At 38.1% G+C, this 23,483-nt stretch overlaps 1 protein-coding gene across 1 annotated transcript in view; it reads left to right on the top strand.

Moving 5' to 3' along the window:
* LOC133612100 (paired box protein Pax-6-like) overlaps window positions 1-19,018 on the top strand; it is a 74,958-nt gene extending 55,940 nt beyond the window's left edge. Inside the window, exons 8-11 of the mRNA XM_061969268.1 lie at window positions 11,139-11,289; window positions 14,025-14,134; window positions 15,204-15,342; window positions 18,933-19,018. Of these exons, the coding sequence (XP_061825252.1) occupies window positions 11,139-11,289; window positions 14,025-14,134; window positions 15,204-15,342; window positions 18,933-19,018 (486 nt within the window). The remainder of the gene's footprint in view (window positions 1-11,138; window positions 11,290-14,024; window positions 14,135-15,203; window positions 15,343-18,932) is intronic.
* The last annotated feature ends 4,465 nt before the right edge of the window (window positions 19,019-23,483 follow it).

The raw sequence follows: 23,483 nt of genomic DNA, 5'->3' as shown, positions 1-23,483 counted from the left end.
GAAAATTACAGGTACTTGTTTTTTGTTTTTTTTTGCCGCGCTTGCTATTGCTGGGGTGAGTTTTTCCTTGCCCTTATGTGGGCTTTGTACCGAGGATGTCGTTGTGGCTTGTGCAGCCCTTTGAGACACTTGTGATTTAGGGCTATATAAATAAACATTGATTGATACAAGCAGAGGCGTATTTGAGGCAACGCACATGCGCAGAGTACTTACAAGCAGACACAGTGTAGAGACAGAAAAGGGAGAATGGACGCATTTTGGATTAAAAACTAACAATAAAGGTGAAGCTATAAACACTGAAGTGCTGCTATGCAAGGAGTGCTTTAAAACATGGCTAGCTAGCTAGCATAACGTCCATTTGCAGTCGGCAATGTTTTAGCTACTTCTAAATCACTAATCCTCGCCTCCATGGCAGCAAATAAACTATGTTTCTTAAATGTATCCTTCCTGCAGAACTAGGAATAGCTAAACATGCCCCAGGACACAATGTAGGAAGATACAATAGCTAACCGCTAACAGAAAGCTAGCTCTCCTGAATGTAAACAAATGCCATCAGTAGACCCATAATAAATTCATAAAAGTTAATCTACACAGACATCAACTGTAACGATACCAAATACAAGAGCCCTATGTAGTCAATAATACAATGATTACATCAATATTTTTACTATCACAAAATCTTTTGTCATTTTTTTATTGTTTATAAAGCCAGGAAATACGTATGTCTCTGGACACAAAATAACTTTTAAGTATGACCCTGTAACTACTTGGTATTAGATTGATACCAAAATTTATAGTACCACCCAAAGCTTATGTAAAGTATCCAAACAACAGAAGAATAAGTGCTTATTACATTTTAACAGAGCTGTAGACTGAACATGTTAAAACAGAAAATAGAACAATATTAACAGTAAATGAACAAGAAGATTTAATAATTAATGTTCTATCGCTTGTTCCTCATAACTTTGACAAAATAATAGAATGGGAAATTACACAATATGTTTCTGCATACTCCAGCAGCCAAATTAGAAGCCTTTGTTTGCTTACTTATTACTAAAAGAGTAGTTGTTTAGTATGTTCAGTATTTTGTAAAATTGTTCTTCGATTGCAATAAGAAACACCTTTTATTTACCGTAAGATTTTTTTTTGTGGTTCCCTTTATTTTGAAAAGTATTGAAATACATTCTGATACCAGTACCAAAATATTGGTATCAGCACAACCGTGCAATGTTAAGTGTATATACAGTCGCGATCAAAAGTTTACATACACTTGTACAGAACATAATGTCATGGCTGTCTTGAGTTTCTAAAACTTTCTACAACTCTTATTTTTTTGTGATAGAGTGATTGGAACACATACTCTTTGGTCACAAAAAACATTCATGAAGTTTGGTTCTTTTATGAATTTATTATGGGTCTACTGAAAATGTGGCCAAATCTGCTGGGTCAAAAGTATACATACAGCAATGTAAATATTTGGTTACATGTCCCTTGGCAATTTTCACTGCAATAAGGCACTTTTGGTAGCCACCCACAAGCTTCTGGCAAGCTTCTGGTTGAATTTTTGACCAGCTCCTCTTGACAAAATTGGTGCAGTTCAGCTAAATTTGTTGGTTTTCTGACATGGACTTGTTTCTTCAGCATTGTCCACACATTTAAGTCAGGACTTTGGGAAGGCCATTCTAAAACCTTAGTTCTAGCCTGATTTAACGTGTGGACAATGCTGAAGAAACAAGTCTATGTCAGAAAACCAACAAATTTAGCTGATTTTAATTTAGCATGTTCCGTTGACCTCTGATAAATTCGTAAAAGAACCAAACTTCATGAATGTTTTTTGTGACATCTCTTTCTTTGTTAAGACGTTCCTTTTCCTTTGCCCTCTCCAACTCAAGCTCCATCTCACGTTCCCTTTCCCATCGTCTCACCCTCTCCTCACGTTCCGTCTCCCTGATACTACCACCACCTTGGTGGTAGTAGTATTATGCTCTGGGCCTGTTGGGTCTTGGGCGCAGTTGGGTGTTCCAACAGGACAATGACCCCAAACACATGTCAAAAGTGGTAAAAGAATGACTAAATCAGGCTTGAATTAACGTTTTAAAATGGCCATCCCAAAGTCCCGACTTAAACGTGTGGACAATGCTGAAGAAACAAATCCATGTCACAAAACCAACAAATGTATCGGAACTGCACCAATTTTGTCAAGAGAAGTGGTCAAAAATTAAACCAGAAGCTTGCCAGAAGCTTGTGGATGGCTACCAAAAGTGCCTTATTGCAGTGAAACTTGCCAAGGGACATGTAACCAAATATTAACATTGCTGTATGTACACTTTTTACCCAGCAGATTTGGTCACATTTTCAGTAGACCCATAATAAATTCATAAAAGAACCAAACGTCATGAATGTTTTTTTGTGATCAACAAGTATGTGCTCTAATCACTCTATCATAAAAAAAAATAAGAGTTGTAGAAATTATTGGAAACTCAAGACAACCATGACATTATGTTCTTTACAAGAGTATGTAAACTTTTGACCACGACTATATGTATTGTGTATTGTATTATGTATAAGCATTCATAAGACATAAGCAATAATAATCAAAATAATATCAAAAGAAGGCCTGCAAAATCTTGACAGCCTATGTCATATATTGGTTCCACCTGGTAAATCTAGGTGTTAGACTTTAAAAAACCTTTGTGCAATATTAAAAATGTCTGCATGTCTGTCAGTAGACTCAATATGGAAGCGCTAAAAACTTCAACATGGATGGCGGGGAGAAGACGCAGTCGAAATGGAGGCACATAAATAAGACCGCCCACAAAACGGCGCATCCTAAAGAGACGGTCAGAAAACGGCCTTAAGACAGTCTATAAAACATAATTATAGACTGTAATAAATTATGACCGAAGAACCACCATTATCTAATGTATGTATGTCATGTTATGTAGAACACAAGGAACTGTTTTAAATGTAGAAAAAAATCATAATTTCACCACTGTAATGAGTAGATCAGACAGCTCAATCCATTTATTTAGTGTTTCTGTCTTCACGAAAATGCAGAATATATGATGATTATAAGAACACAATACTGGGAGAAGGAGATACAAAAACAACAATTTAATCCTCGCAATGTGATTTATCTGTTTTGCGACTGTTGTTGTGTGTCTATATTTAGCATGTTTGAAATGTGCGTGCAAACTGGCACAGCTACGCACAAATAGCTCTGAGAAAGGAGGTGACCGCACTGCAAAGAAAGACAATAGACACAGAAACATCTGTCCTACATCTGTGTGTGTGTGTCAACATATTTGGACTGACAGAAATAAAAAAATAAATAATGCACTTGTCATCTGTTCAGCAATATAATTTTCTAATTGTATAGCTGCTGGATGACTTGAGAAGTTGACTAAGGCAAATTCAAATTATAGTGTCAGCCAGAGAGGATTGGTGTTTGTAATTGGCATTAGAAAGGAATTATCAAATACTTATTCACCAAAAAACTGATCGGTGACCAATATATATATATATATATATATATATATATATATATATATATATATATATATATATATAGGGATAAAGCGGTAGAAAATGGATGGATGGATGGAGATATATATATATGTATATATATATATATATATATATATATATATATATATATATATATATATATATATATATATATATATATATATATATATATATATATATATATATATATATATATATATATATATATATATATATATATATATATATATATATATATATATATATATATATATATATATATATATATATATATATCTCCATCCATCTATCCATCTTCTTCTGCTTATCCAAAGTTGAGTCGCAGGGGCAGCAGCCTAAGCAGAGAAGCCCAGACTTCTCTCCCCAGCTACTTCGTCCAGCTCTCACTCCTTAGGCGTTCCCAGGCCAGCTGGGCGACATAGTCTCTCCACCGTGTCCTGGGTCTTTCCCGTGGTCTCCTACCAGTCGGACGTGCCCTAAACACCAACCTAGGGAGGCGTTCGGGGGCATTCTGACCAGATGCCCGAACCACCTCATCTGGCTCCTCTCGATGTGGAGGAGCAGCAGCTTTGCTTTGAACTCCTACCGAATGACATAGTTTATTTACCTATCTCTAACGAAGAGAGCCCACCACCCAATTGAGGAAACTCATTTTGGCCGCTTGTACCCGTAATCTTGTCCTTTCTGTCGTAACCCAAAGTTAATGACCATAGGTGAGGACAGGGATGTAGATCGACCGGTAAATTGAGAGCTTTGCCTTCCAGCTCAGCCTTTCTTCACCACGACGGATCAATACAGGGTCCGCATCACTGCAGACGCCACCCCAATCCAGCTGTCTCACAATCCACTCTTCGCTCACTCGTGAACAAGACCTCAAGGTCTTCAATACTTTTTATTAAATACAAACCCCGTTTCCATATGAGTTGGGAAATTGTGTAAGATGTAAATATGAACGGAATACAATGATTTGCAAATCCTTTTCAACCCATATTCAATTGAATGCACTACAAAGACAACATATTTGATGTTCAAACTCATAAACATTTTTGCAGCAGCAGCAGCAGCACGGTGGAAGAGGTGTTAGTGCATCTGCCTCACAATACAAAGGTTCTGAGTAGTCTTGGGTTCAATACCGGGCTCGGGATCTTTCTGTGTGGAGTTTGCATGTCCTCCCCGTGACTGCGTGGGTTCCCTCCGGGTACTCCGGCTTCCTCCCACCTCCAAAGACATGCACCTGGGGATAGGTTGATTGGCAACATTAAATTGGCCCTAGTGTGTGAATGTGAGTGTGAATGTTGTCTGTCTATCTGTGTTGGCCCTGCGATGAGGTGGCGACTTGTCCAGGGTGTACGCCGCCTTCCGCCCGATTGTAGCTGAGATAGGCTCCAGCGACCCCCGCGACCCCAAAGGGAATAAGCGGTAGAAAATGGATGGATGAATGGATGGAATAATTAACTTAGAATTTCATGGCTGCAACACGTGTCAAAGTAGATGGGAAAGGGCATGTTCACCACTGTGTTACATGGCCTTTCCTTTTAACAACACTCAGTAAACGTTTGGGAACTGAGGAGACACATTTTTTAAGCTTCTCAGGTGGAATTCTTTCCCATTCTTGCTTGATGTACAGCTTAAGTTGTTCATCTGTCCGGGGGTCTCCGTTGTGGTATTTTAGGCTTCATAATGCGCCACACATTTTCACTGGGAGACAGGTCTGGACTACAGGCAGGCCAGTCTAGTACCCGCACTCTTTTACTATGAAGCCACATTGATGTAACACGTGGCTTGGCATTGTCTTGCTGAAATAAGCAGGGGCGTCCATGGTAACGTTGCTTGGATGGCAACATATGTTGCTCCAAAACCTGTATGTACCTTTCAGCATTAACGGCGCCTTCACAGATGTGTAAGTTACCCATGTCTTGGGCACTAATACACCCCCATACTATCACAGATACTGGCTTTTCAACTTTGCGCCTATAACAATCCTGATGGTTTTTTTCCTCTTTGGTCCAGAGGACACGACGTTCACAGTTTCCAAAAACAATTTGAAATGTGGACTCGTCAGACCACAGAACACTTTTCCACTTTGTATCAGTCCATCTTAGATGAGCTCAGGCCCAGCGAAGCCGACTGCGGTCCTGGGTGTTGTTGATAAACGTTTTTTGCCTTGCATAGGAGAGTTTTAACTTGCACTTACAGATGTAGCGACCAACTGTAGTTACTGACAGTGGGTTTCTGAAGTGTTCCTGAGCTCATGTGGTGATATCCTTTACACACTGATGTCACTTGTTGATGCAATACAGCCTGAGGGTTTGAAGGTCACGGGCTTAGCTGCTTACGTGCAGTGATTTCTCCAGATTCTCTGAACCCTTTGATGATATTACGGACCGTAGATGGTGAAATCCCTAAATTGATTGCAATAGCTGGTTGAGAAAGGTTTTTCTTAAACTGTTCAACAATTTGCTCACACATTTGTTGACAAAGTGGTGACCCTCGCCCCATCCTTGTTTGTGAATGACTGAGCATTTCATGGAATCTACTTTTATACCCAATCATGGCACCCACCTGTTCCCAATTTGCCTGTTCACCTGTGGGATGTTCCAAATAAGTGTTTGATGAGCATTCCTCAACTTTATCAGTATGTATTGCCACCTTTCCCAACTTCTTTGTCACGTGTTGCTGGCATCAAATTCTAAAGTTAATTATTATTTGCAAAATAAAAATTGTTTATCAGTTTGAACATCAAATATGTTGTCTTGTAGCATATTCAACTGAATATGGGTTGAAAATGATTTGCAAATCATTGTATTCCGTTTATATTTACATCTAACACCATTTCCCAACTCATATGGAAACGGGGTTTGTATAATAATAAAAAATATTCAATGAAATAATCAATGACGCATTAACCAACAACTTAACAAAAAATGAAATCATACAAAACCTGAAACCAGTGAAGTTGGAACGTTGTGTAAATCGTAAATAAGAACAGAATACAATGATTTGCAAATCCTCTTCAACTTATTTAACAATTGAATAGACTGCAAAGACAAGATATTTAATGTTCAAACTGAGAAACTTAATTTGTTTTGCAAATAATTATTAACTTAGAATTTAATGACAGCAACACATTGCAAAAAAGTTGGCACAGGGGCATTTTTACCACTGTGTTACATGAAATGTCCTTTTAACAACACTCAGTAAATGTTTGGGAACTTAGGAGACCAATTTTTGAAGCTTTTGAGGTGGAATTATTTCCCAATCTTGCTTGATGTATTTTACGCTTCATGTGCCACACATTTTCAATTGGAGACAGGTCTGGACTACAGGCAGGCCAGTCTAGTACCCGCACTCTTTTACTACAAAGCCATGCTGTTGTAACACGTGGCTTGGCATTGTCTTGCTGAAATAAGCAGGGCCGTCCATGAAAAAGACGTTGCTTGGATGGCAACATATGTTGCTCCAAAACCTGTATGTACCTTTCAGCATTAATGGTGCCTTCACAGATGTGTAAGTTACTCATGCCTTGGGCACTAATACACCCCCATACCATCATAGATGCTGGCCTTTGAACTTTGCGCCTACAACAATCCGGATGGTTATTTTCTTCTTTGTTCTGGAGGACACAACGCCCACAGTTTCCAAAAACAATTTGAAATGTGGACTCGTCAGACCACAGAACACAGGCCCAGCGAAGCCGGCGGCATTTCTGTGTGTTGTTGATCAATGGCTTTCACTTTGCATAGTAGAATTTTAACTTGCACTTACAGATGTAGCGACACACTGTAGTTACTGACAGTGGTTTTCAGAAGTGTTCCTGAGCCCATGTGGTGAAATCCTTTACACACTGATGTCGCTTTGATGCAGTACCGCCTGAGGGATCAAAAGTCACAGGCATTCAATGTTGATTTTCCGCCTTGCTGCTTACGTGCAGTGATATCTCCAGATTATTTTAACCTTTTGATATGATGGACAGTAGATGGTGAAATCCCTAAATTCCCTGCAATAGCTGGTTGAGAAATGTTGTTCTTAAACTGTTGGACAATTTGTTCACGCATTATTTCACAAAGTGGTGACCCTCACCCCATCCTTGTTTGTGAATGACTGAGCATTTCATGGAAGCTACCTTTATACCCAATCACCTGTTCCCAATTAGCCTGTTCACCTGTGGAATGTTCCAAATAAGTGTTTGATGAGCATTCCTCCAATTTTTCAGTCTTTTTTGCCACTTGTGCCAGCTTTTTTGAAACATGTTGCAGGCATCAAATTCCAAATGAGCTAATATTTGCAAAAAAATAACAAAGTTCGAACGTTGTGTATCTTGTCTTTGCAGTGTATTCAATTGAATATAAGTTGAAAAGGATTTGCAAATCATTGTATTCTGTTTTTATTTACGATTTACACAACGTGCCAACTTCACTGGTTTTGGGCTTTGTAATTAAATCATGAGGTATCCAATTGTTTCCACAAGGTGTGTGCTGATTATATATATATATATATATATAGTGTTGGGACTAACGCGGTAACTAGTAATCTAACGCGTTATTTTTTATATTCAGTAACTCAGTTACCGTAACTACATGATGCGTTACTGCGTTATTTTACGTTATTTTTTATGTAGTATCGGCTAGAAACTGAGGATCTGATCGTGTTTTATTGCAGGGAAGCAATGACATGCTTCTGATTCTTCCTCTGCGCTTTCTGTGTGTGTGGGGAGGGGAGGGGAGGGGAGGGAAGGAGGGTGCGCAATACAACGTAAACCGTTCGCCAACAAAAAAGTAACCACAGAACAACTATACGGTATAGTGTTCTGTGGTTACTTTTTGGTTGGCCAAGCGGACGTGACGACAGGCTGTCCTCACTCAGGTCCTCACGGACCTGGAGGGGCGTGCCTTAAGTCCGGCTGGAAATCGGGAGAAATTTGGGAGAATGGTTGTCCCAGGGAGAGGCACTGAAATTCGGGAGGGTTGGCAAGTATGAGATATTCTCACTTCTTTTCTTTTGTCGAGCACAAAGAAAATAACATTTTAGTTAAATGTAAGTTGTGTCTTGGATCAAAGATCCTGTCTACTGCCCAAAACAACAATTCAAATCTGCCTGGTTAGGCTCTGTGTATGTCACGTGTGCCTTCCTTAGGTGAAGCCAGCTTTACAGCTATGTTGTTGATTGATTGATTGATTGAAACTTTTATTAGTAGATTGCACAGTACAGTACATATTCCGTACAATTGACCACTAAATGGTAACACCCCAATAAGTTTTTCAACTTGTTTAAGTCGGGGTCCACTGATTCATGATACAGATATATACTATCAAATATATACTAACATCATAATACAGTCATCACACAAGATATTCATCAGGGTATATACATTGAATTATTTACAATCCGGGGTGAGGGATATGGAGGACGGACGGGGGGGGGGGGTTAGGTTTGGTTGTATCAACACTTCTGTCATCAACAATCAGCATCAACAATTGCATCATCAGAGAAATGGACATTGAAACAGTGTAGGACTGACTTGGTAGGATATGTATAGCAAGTAGTGGACACAGAGAGAGAGATCAGAAAGTATAAGAAAAAATGTCTACATTTGATTATTTACAATCCGAAGAGGTATTATGTGGAAGGGAGGGTGTTAGTTTAGGGTTGTAGTTGCCTGGAGGTGTTCTTTTAGTGCGGTTTTGAAGGAGGATAGAGATGACCTTTATTTTATACCTGTTGGGAGTGCATTCCATATTGAAGTGGCATAGAAAGAGAATGAGTTAAGACCTTTGTTAGTTCGGAATCTGGGTTTAACGTGGTAAGTGTTAGTGTTAGTGTTATTATGCTGTTTGTTACTTATGTATGTTATGTTGCAGCTATTTAAAATAGTTTTGTCAATTTGTTCTGGCCTGAAATAAATTGGCCCTTTGAAACATATCTTTGTCTTTGTGTGTTGTATGTAGACCACATTGCTTAGCAGAGTTCAGTGATGCAAATGCATGTCAAGTTGATCAACAGATTGTATTATTCTCCAGTGCAATAACAGTACTGAAATGAAGGCTAAAAGGGCATTAATGGGAGCTTTAAAAACAAAAAGTAGAAGAAGTAACTAAATAGTTACTTTTCACAGTAACACATTACTTTTTGGTGTAAGTAACTGAGTTAGTAACTAAGTTACTTTTGAAATAAAGTAACTAGTAACTGTAACTAGTTACTGGTTTTCAGTAACTAACCCAAGACTGTATATATATATATACATATACATATATATATATATATATATATATATATATATATATATATATATATATATATATATATATATATATATATATATATATATATATATATATATATATATATATATATACATAGGCACCTGATTCTCACCAAGACACAGGATATGGTTTGCAGAAATCCGCAAAGGGCATTTATTGCACAGGTCCTTTTAGGAAGGGCAGGGTGTGGAAGTATCAAACTTAAAGTCTCAATTAACCGACATAAATCTTTCCCATCTGGGGTTCTCAATCCGTCACAATGCACACTTCCTTAAACGTCCTAGGTATTTGCCTATCAAACAAGAGAAACATCATATCAAAAAACATTTCACCAGTAATGTCATTAATGGGGAAATAGTGGATGTCTCAGTTTACCGCCTGATGCACCTGCCTTGACACAGAGGAGAGCCAGACCTGAATGAGGCAGATTTAAGAACCGTTTGTAGCTGGGCCCCACCTGACCGCACAGCTGGTGCCACTTCAGGCTCATTGAGTAGGTTCAACGGTATGTAGCGCCCCTCGATGATGCAGCCAAAGCTGGGGCGTTGTCCTCCGTGTTCCACTCTGCCTCCATGCCCTGGCTCCTCCCCTGGACGTGCCTACCTGACAGGCGATGCTTGAGTGAGACTATATATATATATATATATATATATATATATATATATACACTATATATATATATATATATATATATATATATATATATATATATATATATATATATATATATATATATATACATAAATAAATAAATAATGGGTTGCACTTGTATAGCGCTTTTCTACCTTCAAGGTACTCAAAGCGCTTTGACAGTATTTCCACATTCACCCATTCACACACTGATGGCGGGAGCTGCCATGCAAGGCGCTAGCCAGCAGCCATCAGGAGCAAGGGGTGAAGTGTCTTGCCCAAGGACACAACGGACGTGACTAGGATGGTAGAAGGTGGGGATTGAACCCCAGTAACCAGCAACCCTCCGATTGCTGGCACGGCCACTCTACCAACTTCGCCGCGTATATATATATATATATATATATATATATATATATATATATATATATATATATATATATATATATATATATATATATATATATATATATATATATATATATATATATATATATATATATATATATATATATATATATATATATATATATATATATATATATATATATATATAAATAACTTTGTTTAATATTTTCTGAAAAGTAGTCATTTGTTTCCAAGCATCTCTGCACATGCTGGGCTTGAACCGGCAACCACATATTCACATATTCTTTGAGCTAAAATAGCACTTCTCTTAACATTGGACTAAGGTTTTTCTCTATTTTTTAACATTCATAGGTTTGGTTTTCCAACAGAAGAGCAAAGTGGAGAAGAGAAGAGAAGTTGAGGAATCAACGGCGTCAAGTGTCCAACTCTTCCAACCATATTCCCATCAGCAGTAGTTTTAATGCCAGTGTTTACCAACCTCTACCACAAACTACAACACCAGGTACTGCTAATGACAAATACTATGCACTGCAAAATAACTCATAAATATTATAAAAACACTGTGGTACCTCAGGATACGAGTTTATTTGGTTCTGTAACGTATCTCATACCTCGAAAAACTTCTATTATGTAAAAGTGTCGCCCACTGAAATTAATTAAAATGAATATAATCGGTGCTTGGCCCCACCAAAACAATGACAAAAACAATACAATAGTTTTATAAAGTAATGTAATAGAAATGTACAGCATTTACTTTGGAGAGCGTACTTTTACGGTATCTCTTTCCAGCTGCTTTGCCGTCAAACGAACCATCAGCAGCTTCTACTTATTTTAATTTCATAAATGTTTGCCGTTAAGATATGACTTTAACAGTCCTGGCTGGCATTATTGACTCATTCTGTAGTGCAGTGCTAGTCATGTTTTTGATGATGTTTTTCTTTAATTCAATGAATTTCATCCACTTCTTCTTCTCAGCCCTGTCCTTCACACTCACCTTCTTCCTATCCATTCTTGTAAAACAAAGTTATGTCCATCTCTAGTTATAAGTTAATGCTAGCAAGTTAAACTGGATGTTTTAGTCAGATCTACCGACTAGAGGCGAGGAGGCTCGTAACCCAAATTTTTGCTCATAACCTAAAGCATAACTCATATCCTGAAAAACTGAGGCACTGGTATCCCGAGGTACCACTGGATACACTGGATAGATATGAACATGTGAAGCAACAGTGGCTGTTGGTACCCTTGAAACACACAGTAGTTTCGTGCATGTCGCTCAAGAATGAGTTGGTACTAAATTTTACCTTGGCTTAAGGGTATATATTGTTTGTAAATATATAAAATACTTTGTAAGAAAAAATGGCAAAAGATTAAACACAAACAATACCACCAACCTCTTGTACAGCCCATGCATCCATCCATCCATCCATCCGTCTTCTTCCGCATATCCGAGGTCGGGTGGCGGGGGCAGCAGCCTAAGCAGGGAACCCCAGACTTTCCTCTCCCCAGCCACTCCGTCCAGTTCTTCCCGGGGGGATCCCGAGGCGTTCCCAGGCCAGCCGGGAGACATAGTCTTCCCAACGTGTCCTGGGTCTTCCACGTGGCCTCCTACCGGTCGGACGTGCCCTAAACACCTCCCTAGGGAGGCGTTCGGGTGGCATCCTGACCAGATGCCCGAACCACCTCATCTGGCTCCTCTCAATGTGGAGGAGCGGCGGCTTTACTTTGAGCTCCCCCCGGATGGCAGAGCTTCTCACCCTAACTCTAAGGGAGAGCCCTGCCACCCGGCGGAGGAAACTCATTTCGGCCGCTTGTACCCGTGATCTTGTCCTTTCGGTCATAACCCAAAGCTCATGACCATAGGTGAGGATGGGAACGTAGATCGACCGGTAAATTGAGAGTTTTGCTTCCGGCTCAACTCCTTCTTCACCACAACGGATCGATACAGCGTCCGCATTACTGAAGACGCCGCACCAATCCGCCTGTCGATCTCACGATCCACTCTTCCCTCACTCGTGAACAAGACTCAGAGGTACTTAAACTCCTCCATTTGGGGCAGGGTCTCCTCCCCAACCCGGAGATGGCACTCCACCCTTTTCCGGGCGAGAATCATGGACTCGGACTTGGAGGTGCTGATTCTCATCCCAGTCGCTTCACACTCGGCTGCGAACCGATCCAGTGAGAGCTGAAGATCCTGGCCAGATGAAGCCATCAGGACCACATCATCTGCAAAAAGCATTTGGCCAGGATCTTCAGCTCTTTTGTACAGCCAAATACTGTATTTATGGTTTTGCCTTGTAAGAATATATTTTTGAAATACGCTAATTTGTAGGGATGGAAATGGATAAGATTTTTCCGGTTCGGATTCCACTTTCGATTCTGCTTAACGATTTGGCTCTTTATCAGTCCTCTTATCGATTCTTATTTGGAAAAAAAAGAAGATGAATTAGCATCAATTTTGTTTAGTTTAGAGCTAACATGACCTTACAAAGGCAATTTTTTATTTTTAAATTTATTTGCAAAAGGTTTTTTTAGTGCCTCTTAAGACTCTTAAGAGGCACATGTGCCTCTTAAGAGTCTTAAGAGGCACGTAGCGTATAAAAAAAACCTTTTGCAAATAAATTTAAAAATAAAAAATTCAGTAGAATTTAACAAAACACAACATGTGTCACAAGAATGTGACATTTCATAACATTTTTTAAACTTTTAAGACGCTTTGTCATCTACCTAGAAAATATACCGTGCAAAGGCTTGTTTCCATAAAGGTTAAAAAAAAAATGACAGACTCATGCAAGCAACATAAAATATTTAAAACCTCCTTTTGATATAATGTTGACGTTCATTGCTTACAGCTTATGAAAACCATAAATTGAAAATCTCAGAAAATGTGGTGTTGGTTTTTTTAAACTGTACCATGATCATTACAATTATATTAAATAGAGGCTTGACTTACGTCACTTGGCATGTAATGACTTTATATCACATATTAGTTTCACGTTTGAAGTTGAATTGCTGACATGAATGGACTTTTTCACGATTCACGAAGCACGTTGCATAATGACATCATTCACACTCAGAAGAACCGTTAAGAGGATCGCTCGACAAACTGGCAAGCGATTCCAAGGCATTGATACACTATGAACCTGTTCTTTTCAGAACCGGTTTTTGATTCCCATTTTAGTTATTTGTGTAATTCTTTTGACTGATCCCCTCTTTTTAAATTGTTTTTTGTATTTTTAGTGTCCTTCTCATCAGGATCTATGTTAGGGAGGTCTGACTCGGTTCTGTCAAGCAGCTACAGCCTACCAGCCATGCCAAACTTTAGCATGACGGCCAGCCTACCCATGCAAGTAAGATTTTTGTGTTTAGATATTACCAATAATTATCACATTAAGCACTGCAGGACTATTCAACTGGACTGAATAACCCCAGAGTTCAGTTTTTTGCAGCAAATTCAAAAACACCAGAGTGCTCTGTAATATAGGGGAACTTTAAACAGTGGCAGATCCTTGCATTGACGTTTTAACCTTGCTAGCAAACAGAACACAGGGGCCCAAACTTGTTATTTACATAAATTAGGTGTTTTTCAGGAGTCCTCTTCTTTTTCGGCAGTTACACCTTTTTTCCCGTAATGGGATTTATGTAACTACAAAGTTTCTGTAGCTTATTTACTTAAGATGCAGTCAGTGGTCATTTGTTCAACTTTTTAGTTATACTAGTGTTCCTCAAGGTTCCCCTTTTAGGTCCTCTCGGACTGCCTCTAGGTAATGTTGCAATCTTTCATGCCAACAAAGCAAGCATTACTGATAGAAAGCGCTTGAAAGTAAGACTCCACTTTCAAACAGCGCTAAATTGATGCTAGATATGCCATATACATTCTACTAATTAGCATTAGCGATTTTACATGTTGATTTCAACACCTCCAAATGTGGTAATGAAAACAAAAATGCTCATTACAATCAAACAACTGTTATGAAATATGTACAATACTTACAGTATAAACACTTTGTAGAGGGTCAACAAAGACAAGACTGGCACATTCAACTGAATGGCAAAGGCTACTTCCTGACCATGGCAACACACTAGTGACAAATTGAATTGAATGCATACTTACATATTAGACTCAGAAGTGTAAGAAAACAATAAATGACAACTGTGGACAGCACAGTTATTATTATCAACAAAGCAAAAATTTGTACCGGTAAATACTGGCATTGATTCCCAGGTACAGGGAATTGGTACTATATTGGTTCAAATGTGCAAGGTACCCAGCCCTAGTCCAGATAAACATCCCCAAATGTACTAAATATTTCGCACATGTAATTTTGTCCAACTTGGCATTAGCCTCGATATGCTCTTGCTTTGTTCTGGTGTTCGTTTCTACAGTTTTAATGAAGTTGTATTAATCTGTACTTTCAGACATCTAGTCAGACATCGTATTCATGCATGCTGCCCACCAGCTCAGGTGTAAATGGAAGAAGTTATGAGACCTACACTCCTCCACATATGCAAGCACACATGAACAACCAGTCACTGACCTCCTCGACATCGTCAACAGGTAAACTAATGTAATAAACCCACATTGTTCGCTCACCTCGGTCAGATAATATACACAGATACATCTAAATAAAATGTGAATATCATGAAATAATTGTATCTCTTGTTTAAATAAGAGAAAGCCACAGTTTGACACTGAGTGGAATATTTTAAGCATAGATATCTTGCAAGTTGCCCTGCGATGAAGTGGCGACTTGTCCAGGGTGTACCCCGCCTTCCGCCCGATTGTAGCTGAGATAGGCTCCAGCGCCCCCCGCGACCCCAAAAGGGAATAAGCGGTAGGAAATGGATGGATGGATGGATCTTGCAAGTTTGCAAGCTTTCAGATACTGGTCATCTATTACGCTCAAAATAGCTGCAGGTTTGACACAGTAGGCTACACAATTATAGGGAAGATTGAAGACTTGACAGATATCCAGAGGACAGTCCTGAAGCCCTTTTCCACCAAAATTTCAGGAAGTTCAGATTCCTGGAACCTTAAGTTCCTGGAACAATAGCTTTCTGTACACTTGTGTGGTTCGTGTTTCCAACACATTTCACAGTTCAGGGTAGTTTATAGTAATCTGGCTGATGACGTATGGATGAGTGGTACACTTTATTTCTACATTTATGTAAATATACAAACAATAATAGGTTGTATTTATCTTATTAAAATGTAAGGAAATAAAATACAAAGCAATACGATACAAAACAATATGATTAAAAACAAAATTTGCCAAATTTTACATAAAAAATCAACAAGGCTTTTGTCCAAAGTGTCTAAGAGTCAGAAAGCTGTCCTTTATGAGGATTAAGCGAGTCCTTATGGTCCATTTTTGTTGCAAATAGACAACATGAACACATCAGATTTGGTATTAGCTTGTTAACATTAGCATTCAAATCAATCGGTTTGAGGTTAAAAACAACACAAATGGCGTGTCACTGACTACTTTTAGAACATGTAACAATGTAAGTAGTGAATATTTAATTACAGCTGAGTTAAAGCAGAAACAACAGCGTTCGACAGCTCAGCCTGCCCCTGAAACATTCCTCAGGAATTTTCAAAAGTACCACCTCGCTACTAGAAACTAAAATAGTTCCTGTAGAACCTAATTTACCTGCCTAAATTTTGGTTGCAACGACAGGGGGCATTTCATTTACCGTATTTTCCGGACTACAAGGCGCACTTAAAATCCTTTCATTTTCTCAAAAATCGACAGTGTGCCCTATAACCCGGTGCGCCTATTGTACGAAATAATTCTGGTTGTGCTTACCGACCTTGAAGCAATTTTTTTTGGTACATGGTATAATGATAAGTGTGACCAGTAGATGGCAGTCATACATAATACATACGTGTCGACTGCAATATGATGGCAGTAAGCAACACCAAAACTTTAAATGTTCCATTTAAAATAATAAAGAACATTACACACGGCACTCAAAAATCTGTCGAAATGTTTTAGTACGACTTTGACGCAGATGGATTGTCGGCCCATTATGGCTACCACAGTCAGAGATACAAGTATTACAATAGTGTGTGTATATGGACTGCAAAATTGCACCCATTGCACCCAAAATTGCATTTTGTTTCACAATATTATGCAAAACCAACTTTTCTTACCTTCTGGTACCTGCTGATGTGTATTTGGGATCTGCAAAACTCCCGAAAATTTGTGCATGTACGCCACTGTAGTCCGTGGCGACACCGTAGTTGACAAGCTTCTTCTTTTTCACTGTCTTCTTGTTATGGGACATTCATCCTCCGCTGTTTCCATTTGTAATATAAAGTAGTGTAAAGTTCTAACGTATATCTCGCTATGGAAGCGCTAAAAACTACCAGTGTATTGGATTTACATACTGTAATTCACACACAGAACTTTACTTATTAGAGAGTTACAGTCGGACGGTTTTTCACAATGTCTCACTAGTTGTTGCACTAGTGAGCCACCGATGAGGAGATGTTGATTCGTTATTGATTTAAGTAAAGTCTGAATGTCATTAAAACAGTTAGCTCCATCTTTTGACACTTTTTCCACCCCCGTCCTTGCATGCTTCACCGCTACAACAAAGATGGCGGGGAGAAGACGCTGTCGAAGGTGAACCACGTAAATAAGACCGCCCATAAAACGGCACATCCTGAAGCGACTGTCAGAAAGTGGCTTTAAGATGGTCTGTAAAACATAATCTATGCAACATTTTGACCAAGGAACCACCATTACATGTTATGTAGACCACAAGGGAATGTTATCAATTTAGAAAAAAATCATAATATGACCCCTTAATGCGCTTTATAATGCGCTTTATAATCCGTTGCGCCTTTTGTATGAAAAAAGACCCGCTCATCGGCAGTGCGCCTTATAATCCGGTGCGCCCTGTGGTCGAGAAAATACGGTAAATGGGAAAGTTCTTATAAAAGATCCTGTGGTGTAAAAGGGCTTGTTGACACGCTCCACAATTTAGGCCAGAAAGGGTCATTGCTTAAGAAGCAAGCTGTTCAGAGAGTAGCACTCAAAGAAAGTTGAGCGGTACGTGTGTAAAGTGTGGAAGGAATAGGTGAAACAGATGTACAGTTGCTACGGGTGGGCATATAAATCACAACATCGATAGTATCAATACTAGCTTGATGACATCGATCCCTTCATTTTAGTTTTTCAAATGTACAGCCACCAAATTACTCGTTTTCCTCAAAGTTTATGCGACCACAGCCAGGGCCGGCCCGTGGCATAGGTCGTATAGGCAAATGCTAAGGGCGCCGTCCATCAGGGGGCGCCACGCCAGTGCCACAAATGTTGGAGAAAAAAAGAAAAAAGAAAAAAAGTTGGTACTATTATTTCTAAATACAAAAAATAATCCCACGTTAATTAAAATGCAAAGTAAAGCCTATTTAATAGAAATATTATTTGTTACAACATTACGCCCCCCCCCCCCCTCCCCCCCATCTCCACGTTGCCCTTCACCCTGCTAACTACCACCCCACTGCTGACTCTGTTTTTCAGGACTACCATGACGTGGACCCCGACTTAAACAAGTTAAAAAACTTATTCGGGTGTTACCATTTAGTGGTCAATTGTACGGAATACGTACTGTACTGTGCAATCTACTAATAAAAGTTTCAATCAATCAAAACTTCAATGGACGTTGTTTATGGAGTTTTGATGACATTTTAATATTTACATTTTTGTTAAATTGAAGAAATGTTGTTAATATTTACCAGTTACTTTTTTCTTAAATAATTCAATGTAGTAAAACATGAAAACAAATATGTTATTAATTTTATGCGAATACATTTTGTTATATTGTTGCTTTAAGTGATAAAAATGTTTTTTTAATTTAAATAAAGTATTTCCCCTGAGTTATCTTAGACATAATAAGTCAACAAGGGGTAAATTCACAAAACTATTAAATGATTATGACATTGTAAATCAAAGTATCGGTATCAGTATCGTCAATACTCACCCTCGATTTACTTGGTTTAAGGATCGATAACAAAATCCCCAGTATGGCCCACCCTTAAAAGTTGCATTACTTAAAAAAAAATTACCTTTTTCTGCTGCTTTTCCAAAATGTATTTTAATTACACATACTGAGTTCTACCTCTACCTCTTTCATCAGGTCTGATTTCTCCAGGAGTTTCAGTTCCAGTCCAAGTCCCAGGAAGTGAAACAGACATGTCGCAATACTGGCCTGGTCTGCAGTAATGTTCTTAAATGCTCGTGTCAAAAGGGACATTTCATTGATAAATGGTACAGATTGTAACTAAACCTTTGAGGAAAGTGAGACAAAGAGTTTGGGTATGGTTCTGAGTGGAGGACTTTTACAGTACTTAATGGTTGCTGTAAACCAGTACGCCTTAGCAACAATATTTATTTTCTTACCATGGCATTATGGAGCCCAAACACCACACCGCCAGGAAGTTTTGGTACAGTCATCCCTCGTTTATCGCCGTGGTAATCGAAAGTCCGCAAAGTAGGATTATTAATAATAGATCGAATATTTTCATAGTTGTAGCAGAAAAAAATCAGATTAGCTTTTTTTTTGACACATTCCTACCCCTTGAAACATGAAATTACAACCATTTAGTAATCTTTACACTCTTTTCACCCAAAAAAGTAGCTTTCAGTGCTGTGACTGTCAAGTTGGTCAACTTTCTTAAGCATTCCATGTTGTTGGCATGAGTGTCCTGCATTGTCATTCTACATCGCTCACAAAAACGTCTCACCAATGTCATGCAAAGCTGAGATGATGTCAAAGTGTGAACTAAACGTATATAGCGCTTTTTTCTCTCTAGAGATGAAGATTCAGTGAATCAACAGTTTATCTCCACCTTGCATTGCCAGGACAGCTAATGATAGAAGTCAGTAGTGCTACTTCTCGCGTCTTGCATTATGATATTGTTCACGTCAAAGGCTCATCAATGTGGAGATGTGTTATTGATAATGCAGGAGTTAACGATGAATTGCATCAAAAAGTTGTTCTGCCAAAAGTTGGTTAACATGGAGCGATAGACATACAAACCCCAAAACCAGTGAAGTTGGCACGTTGTGTAAATCGTAAATAAAAACCGAATACGATGATTTGCAAATCCTTTTCAACCTATATTCAATTGAATGGACTGCAAAGACAAGATACTTAACGTTCCAACTGGAAAACTTTGTTATTTTTTGCAAATATTAGCTTATTTGGAATTTGATGCCTGCAACATGTTTAAAAAAAGCTGGCACAAGTGGCAAAAAAGACTGAGAAAGTTGAGGAATGCTCATCAAACACTTATTTGGAACATCCCACAGGTGAACAGGCTAACTGGGAACAGGTGGGTGCCATGATTGGGTATAAAAGCAGCTTCCATGTCATTCACAAACAAGCATGTACTATACTTGAGCAAATTGTCGGAACAGTTTAAGAACATTTCTCAACCAGCTATTGCAAGGAATTTAGGGATTTCACCATCTACAGCCTGTAATATCATCAAAGGTTTCAGAGAATCTGGAGAAATCACTGCACGTAACATTGAAAGCCTGTGACCTTGGATCCCTCAGGCGGTACTGCATCAAAAAACGGCATCAGTGTGTAAAGAATATCAACACATGGGCTCAGGAACACTTCAGTAAACCACTATCAGTAATTACAGTTTGTCGCTACATCTGTAATTGCAAGTTAAAACTCTACTATGCAAAGCAAAAGCCATTTATCAACAGCACCCAGAAAGGCTAAGATGGACTGATGCAAAGTGGAAAAGTGTTCTGTGGTCTGATGAGTCCACATTTCAAATTGTTTTTGGAAACTGTGGATGTTGTGTCCTCCGGAACAAAGAGGAGAAGAACCATCCGGATTGTTCTAGGCGCAGAGTTCAAAAGCCATCATTTGTGTATTAGTGCCCAATGTTTGGATAACTTACACATCTGTGAAGGCACCATTAATGCTGAAAGGTACATACAGGTTTTGGAGCAACATATGTTGCCATCCAAGCAACGTTATCATGGACGCCCCTGCTTACTTCAGCAAGACAATGCCAAGACACGTGTTACAACAGCGTGGCTTCATAGTAAAAGAGTGCGGGTACTAGACTGGCCTGCAGGTAGTCCAGACCTGTCTCCCATTGAAAATGTGTGGTGCATTATGAAGCCTAAAATACGACAACAGAGACCCTGGACTGTTGAACAACTTAAGCTGTACATCAAGCAAGAATGGGAAAGAATTCCACCTGAAAAGCTTCAAAAATGGGTCTCCTCAGTTCCCAAACATTTACTGAGTGTTGTTAAAAGGAAATTTCATGTAACACAGTGGTAAAAATGCCCCTGTGCCAACTTTTTTGAAATGTGTTGCTGCCATTAAGTTCTAAGTTAACAATTACTTGCAAAAAAAAATTACTTTCTCAGTTCGAACATTAAATATCTTGTCTTTGCAGTCTATTCAATTGAATATAAGTTGAAAAGCATTTGCAAATTATTGTATTCTGTTTTTATTTACAAATTACACAACGTGCCAACTCATACTTGCCAACATTGAGACCTCCGATTTCGGGAGGTGGGGGGTGGGGGGTGGGGGGCGTGGTTAAGAGGTGAGGAGTATATTGACAGCTAGAATTCACCAAGTCAAGTATTTCATATATATATATTTATGAATATATATGCATATGTATATACAGTATATATATATATATATATATATATATATATATATATATATATATATATATATATATATATATATATATATATACATCCTGAAAATATGCACACAAAACTGTGTTTCGATAATTGATACTTCAAACTTGCATAAATAAATCTTAAGGAATATAACATAATTTGGCTTCTGAGAGCTTCAAAATGTAATTAATAAAATGCTAGAGTTGTTGATAAACAAGCAATTATTTTGATAATTAAATATGGTAATTTTAAATGAATTATTATGGTCATTTAAAACTAATTATTTCAAATATGTTTATTTTAATGTGTAATTCTCTAGCTGGATGTAATAAGGAGTCAAAAAAAATACAAATAAAAATACAATTAATTTTGATGTTTTTAGCAAATTACAGTAACAATTTATTTGTTGTTTTTTTTAAATTAATAAATATATTTATTTTTAGGTAAGATAAACATAATAATATAATTTATCTCTAGTCTGGATGATTTAGTTCTTGTTGAACTGTTCTGTTGTCCTCCCGTCGTGAAAAAAGGCTGTCCTCACTCAGGTCCGCATGGAGCTAAAGGGAGCGTGGCCTCCAGCTCCGGCTGAAAATCGGGAGATTTTCGGGAGAATATTTGTCCCGGGAGGTTTTCGGGAGAGGCGCTGAATTTCGGGAGTCTCCCGGAAAATTCGGGAGGGTTGGCAAGTATGCAGCCAACTTCACTCGTTTTGGGTTTTGTACATGGATAAACGTCACTTTTAAAATATTTTAATGGTAATTTTTTATGTATACTTCTTTCCCAAGTTTATGCGTGTGTGCGTGTAAGTACGTGTTAATGATTATTAAATTAAATCACTTACTTAAGATACTTTATGAAGTTCCATCCATTTCCTTGCATTATTTTTATTTATTGAATTGACTGACTGAATAAACAAATCATCCACTTTCATTTCCTTGTGACTATGTAAATTCACGTCTACGAGCTCAATCCTGTTCCCCCTCCACTTAAAAATGCTGCCATTAAGTTGAAAGTGGAAAAAAAGAAAAACGGAAAGTTGAATATAAAACCCTGTCACATTTGAAAAAAAAAACTGTAACAGTTAAAAAAGAGTCTAAAGATTGATATTAGAAACATATCAGAAGAAAAATATATTCACAATCATTTGGCATTTTTTAATGTCTGTCTCATTTTTAAATTTAACATTTTACAATACCAATACTTCTTTCAGAATTACTACAACTTTTTCTACAAAGTTGTTTTTCAATACCAAAACTTAATTGGATGTGTTCTGGGTCCATATGGCTTGTATCAGCTATCATTCAAAAAGAGATGCAGCGTTTTGGTTCAGGTAATTGGATCATTCTTTGCTAACAAAGACACCCACTGCCCAAAATCCATTTTATTCAAAAATTCCAGTATGAAGACGCAAACAAGAGAAATGTCTGCTATGGTTTCAAAAGCCTGCAATGTGTATAGAATTTCCCAATTTAGTGAAGTGCTTGGTAATGTGAAAACTGTGACAGGCATGGATGTTCTTAACTCTAAAAAAAAACCCAATCGGGAGGTTCTAAGTTCTATTTCTGATAATCTTATGTCCAGACGTTATCAATAAACCACATTGTTATGGAATGGAATCAGAACCTAGCTATCTAGCTATCTTATATAGCATGAACATTCAATTGTGTCTCGATATGAATATTTTTTTTATTGCCATGTGTAAAGTATTTGTCTTCTTCAGTGACTGGGGAAGGTTTCCATAATAAACTTGTTTTTAGTGACAACGACTGTATTTCTTCCATCGTTTAACCCATTTGACGCAATGTTATGGTGCTATAAGTCCTGTTGTAAATCTGATATAAGATGGTGCACATACTGTATGCATGCTGCAAAACCGAATGGGACATATATATTTTACGTAATGCCTCATATGACAAAAAACACCAGAGCCATTAGGTCAAAGGCATGACTTGGGCAGTTCAAAAACATGATTGTGGTAAGGCAACCTTTTCCACTTATCTGGGTTGAAGACCGC

This window comes from Nerophis lumbriciformis, linkage group LG10 (assembly GCF_033978685.3).
Source record: "Nerophis lumbriciformis linkage group LG10, RoL_Nlum_v2.1, whole genome shotgun sequence".
Taxonomy (NCBI): domain Eukaryota; kingdom Metazoa; phylum Chordata; class Actinopteri; order Syngnathiformes; family Syngnathidae; genus Nerophis; species Nerophis lumbriciformis.
The sequence above is the reverse complement of the archived record's forward strand: the minus strand, read 5'-3'. Positions and strand labels throughout refer to the sequence as shown.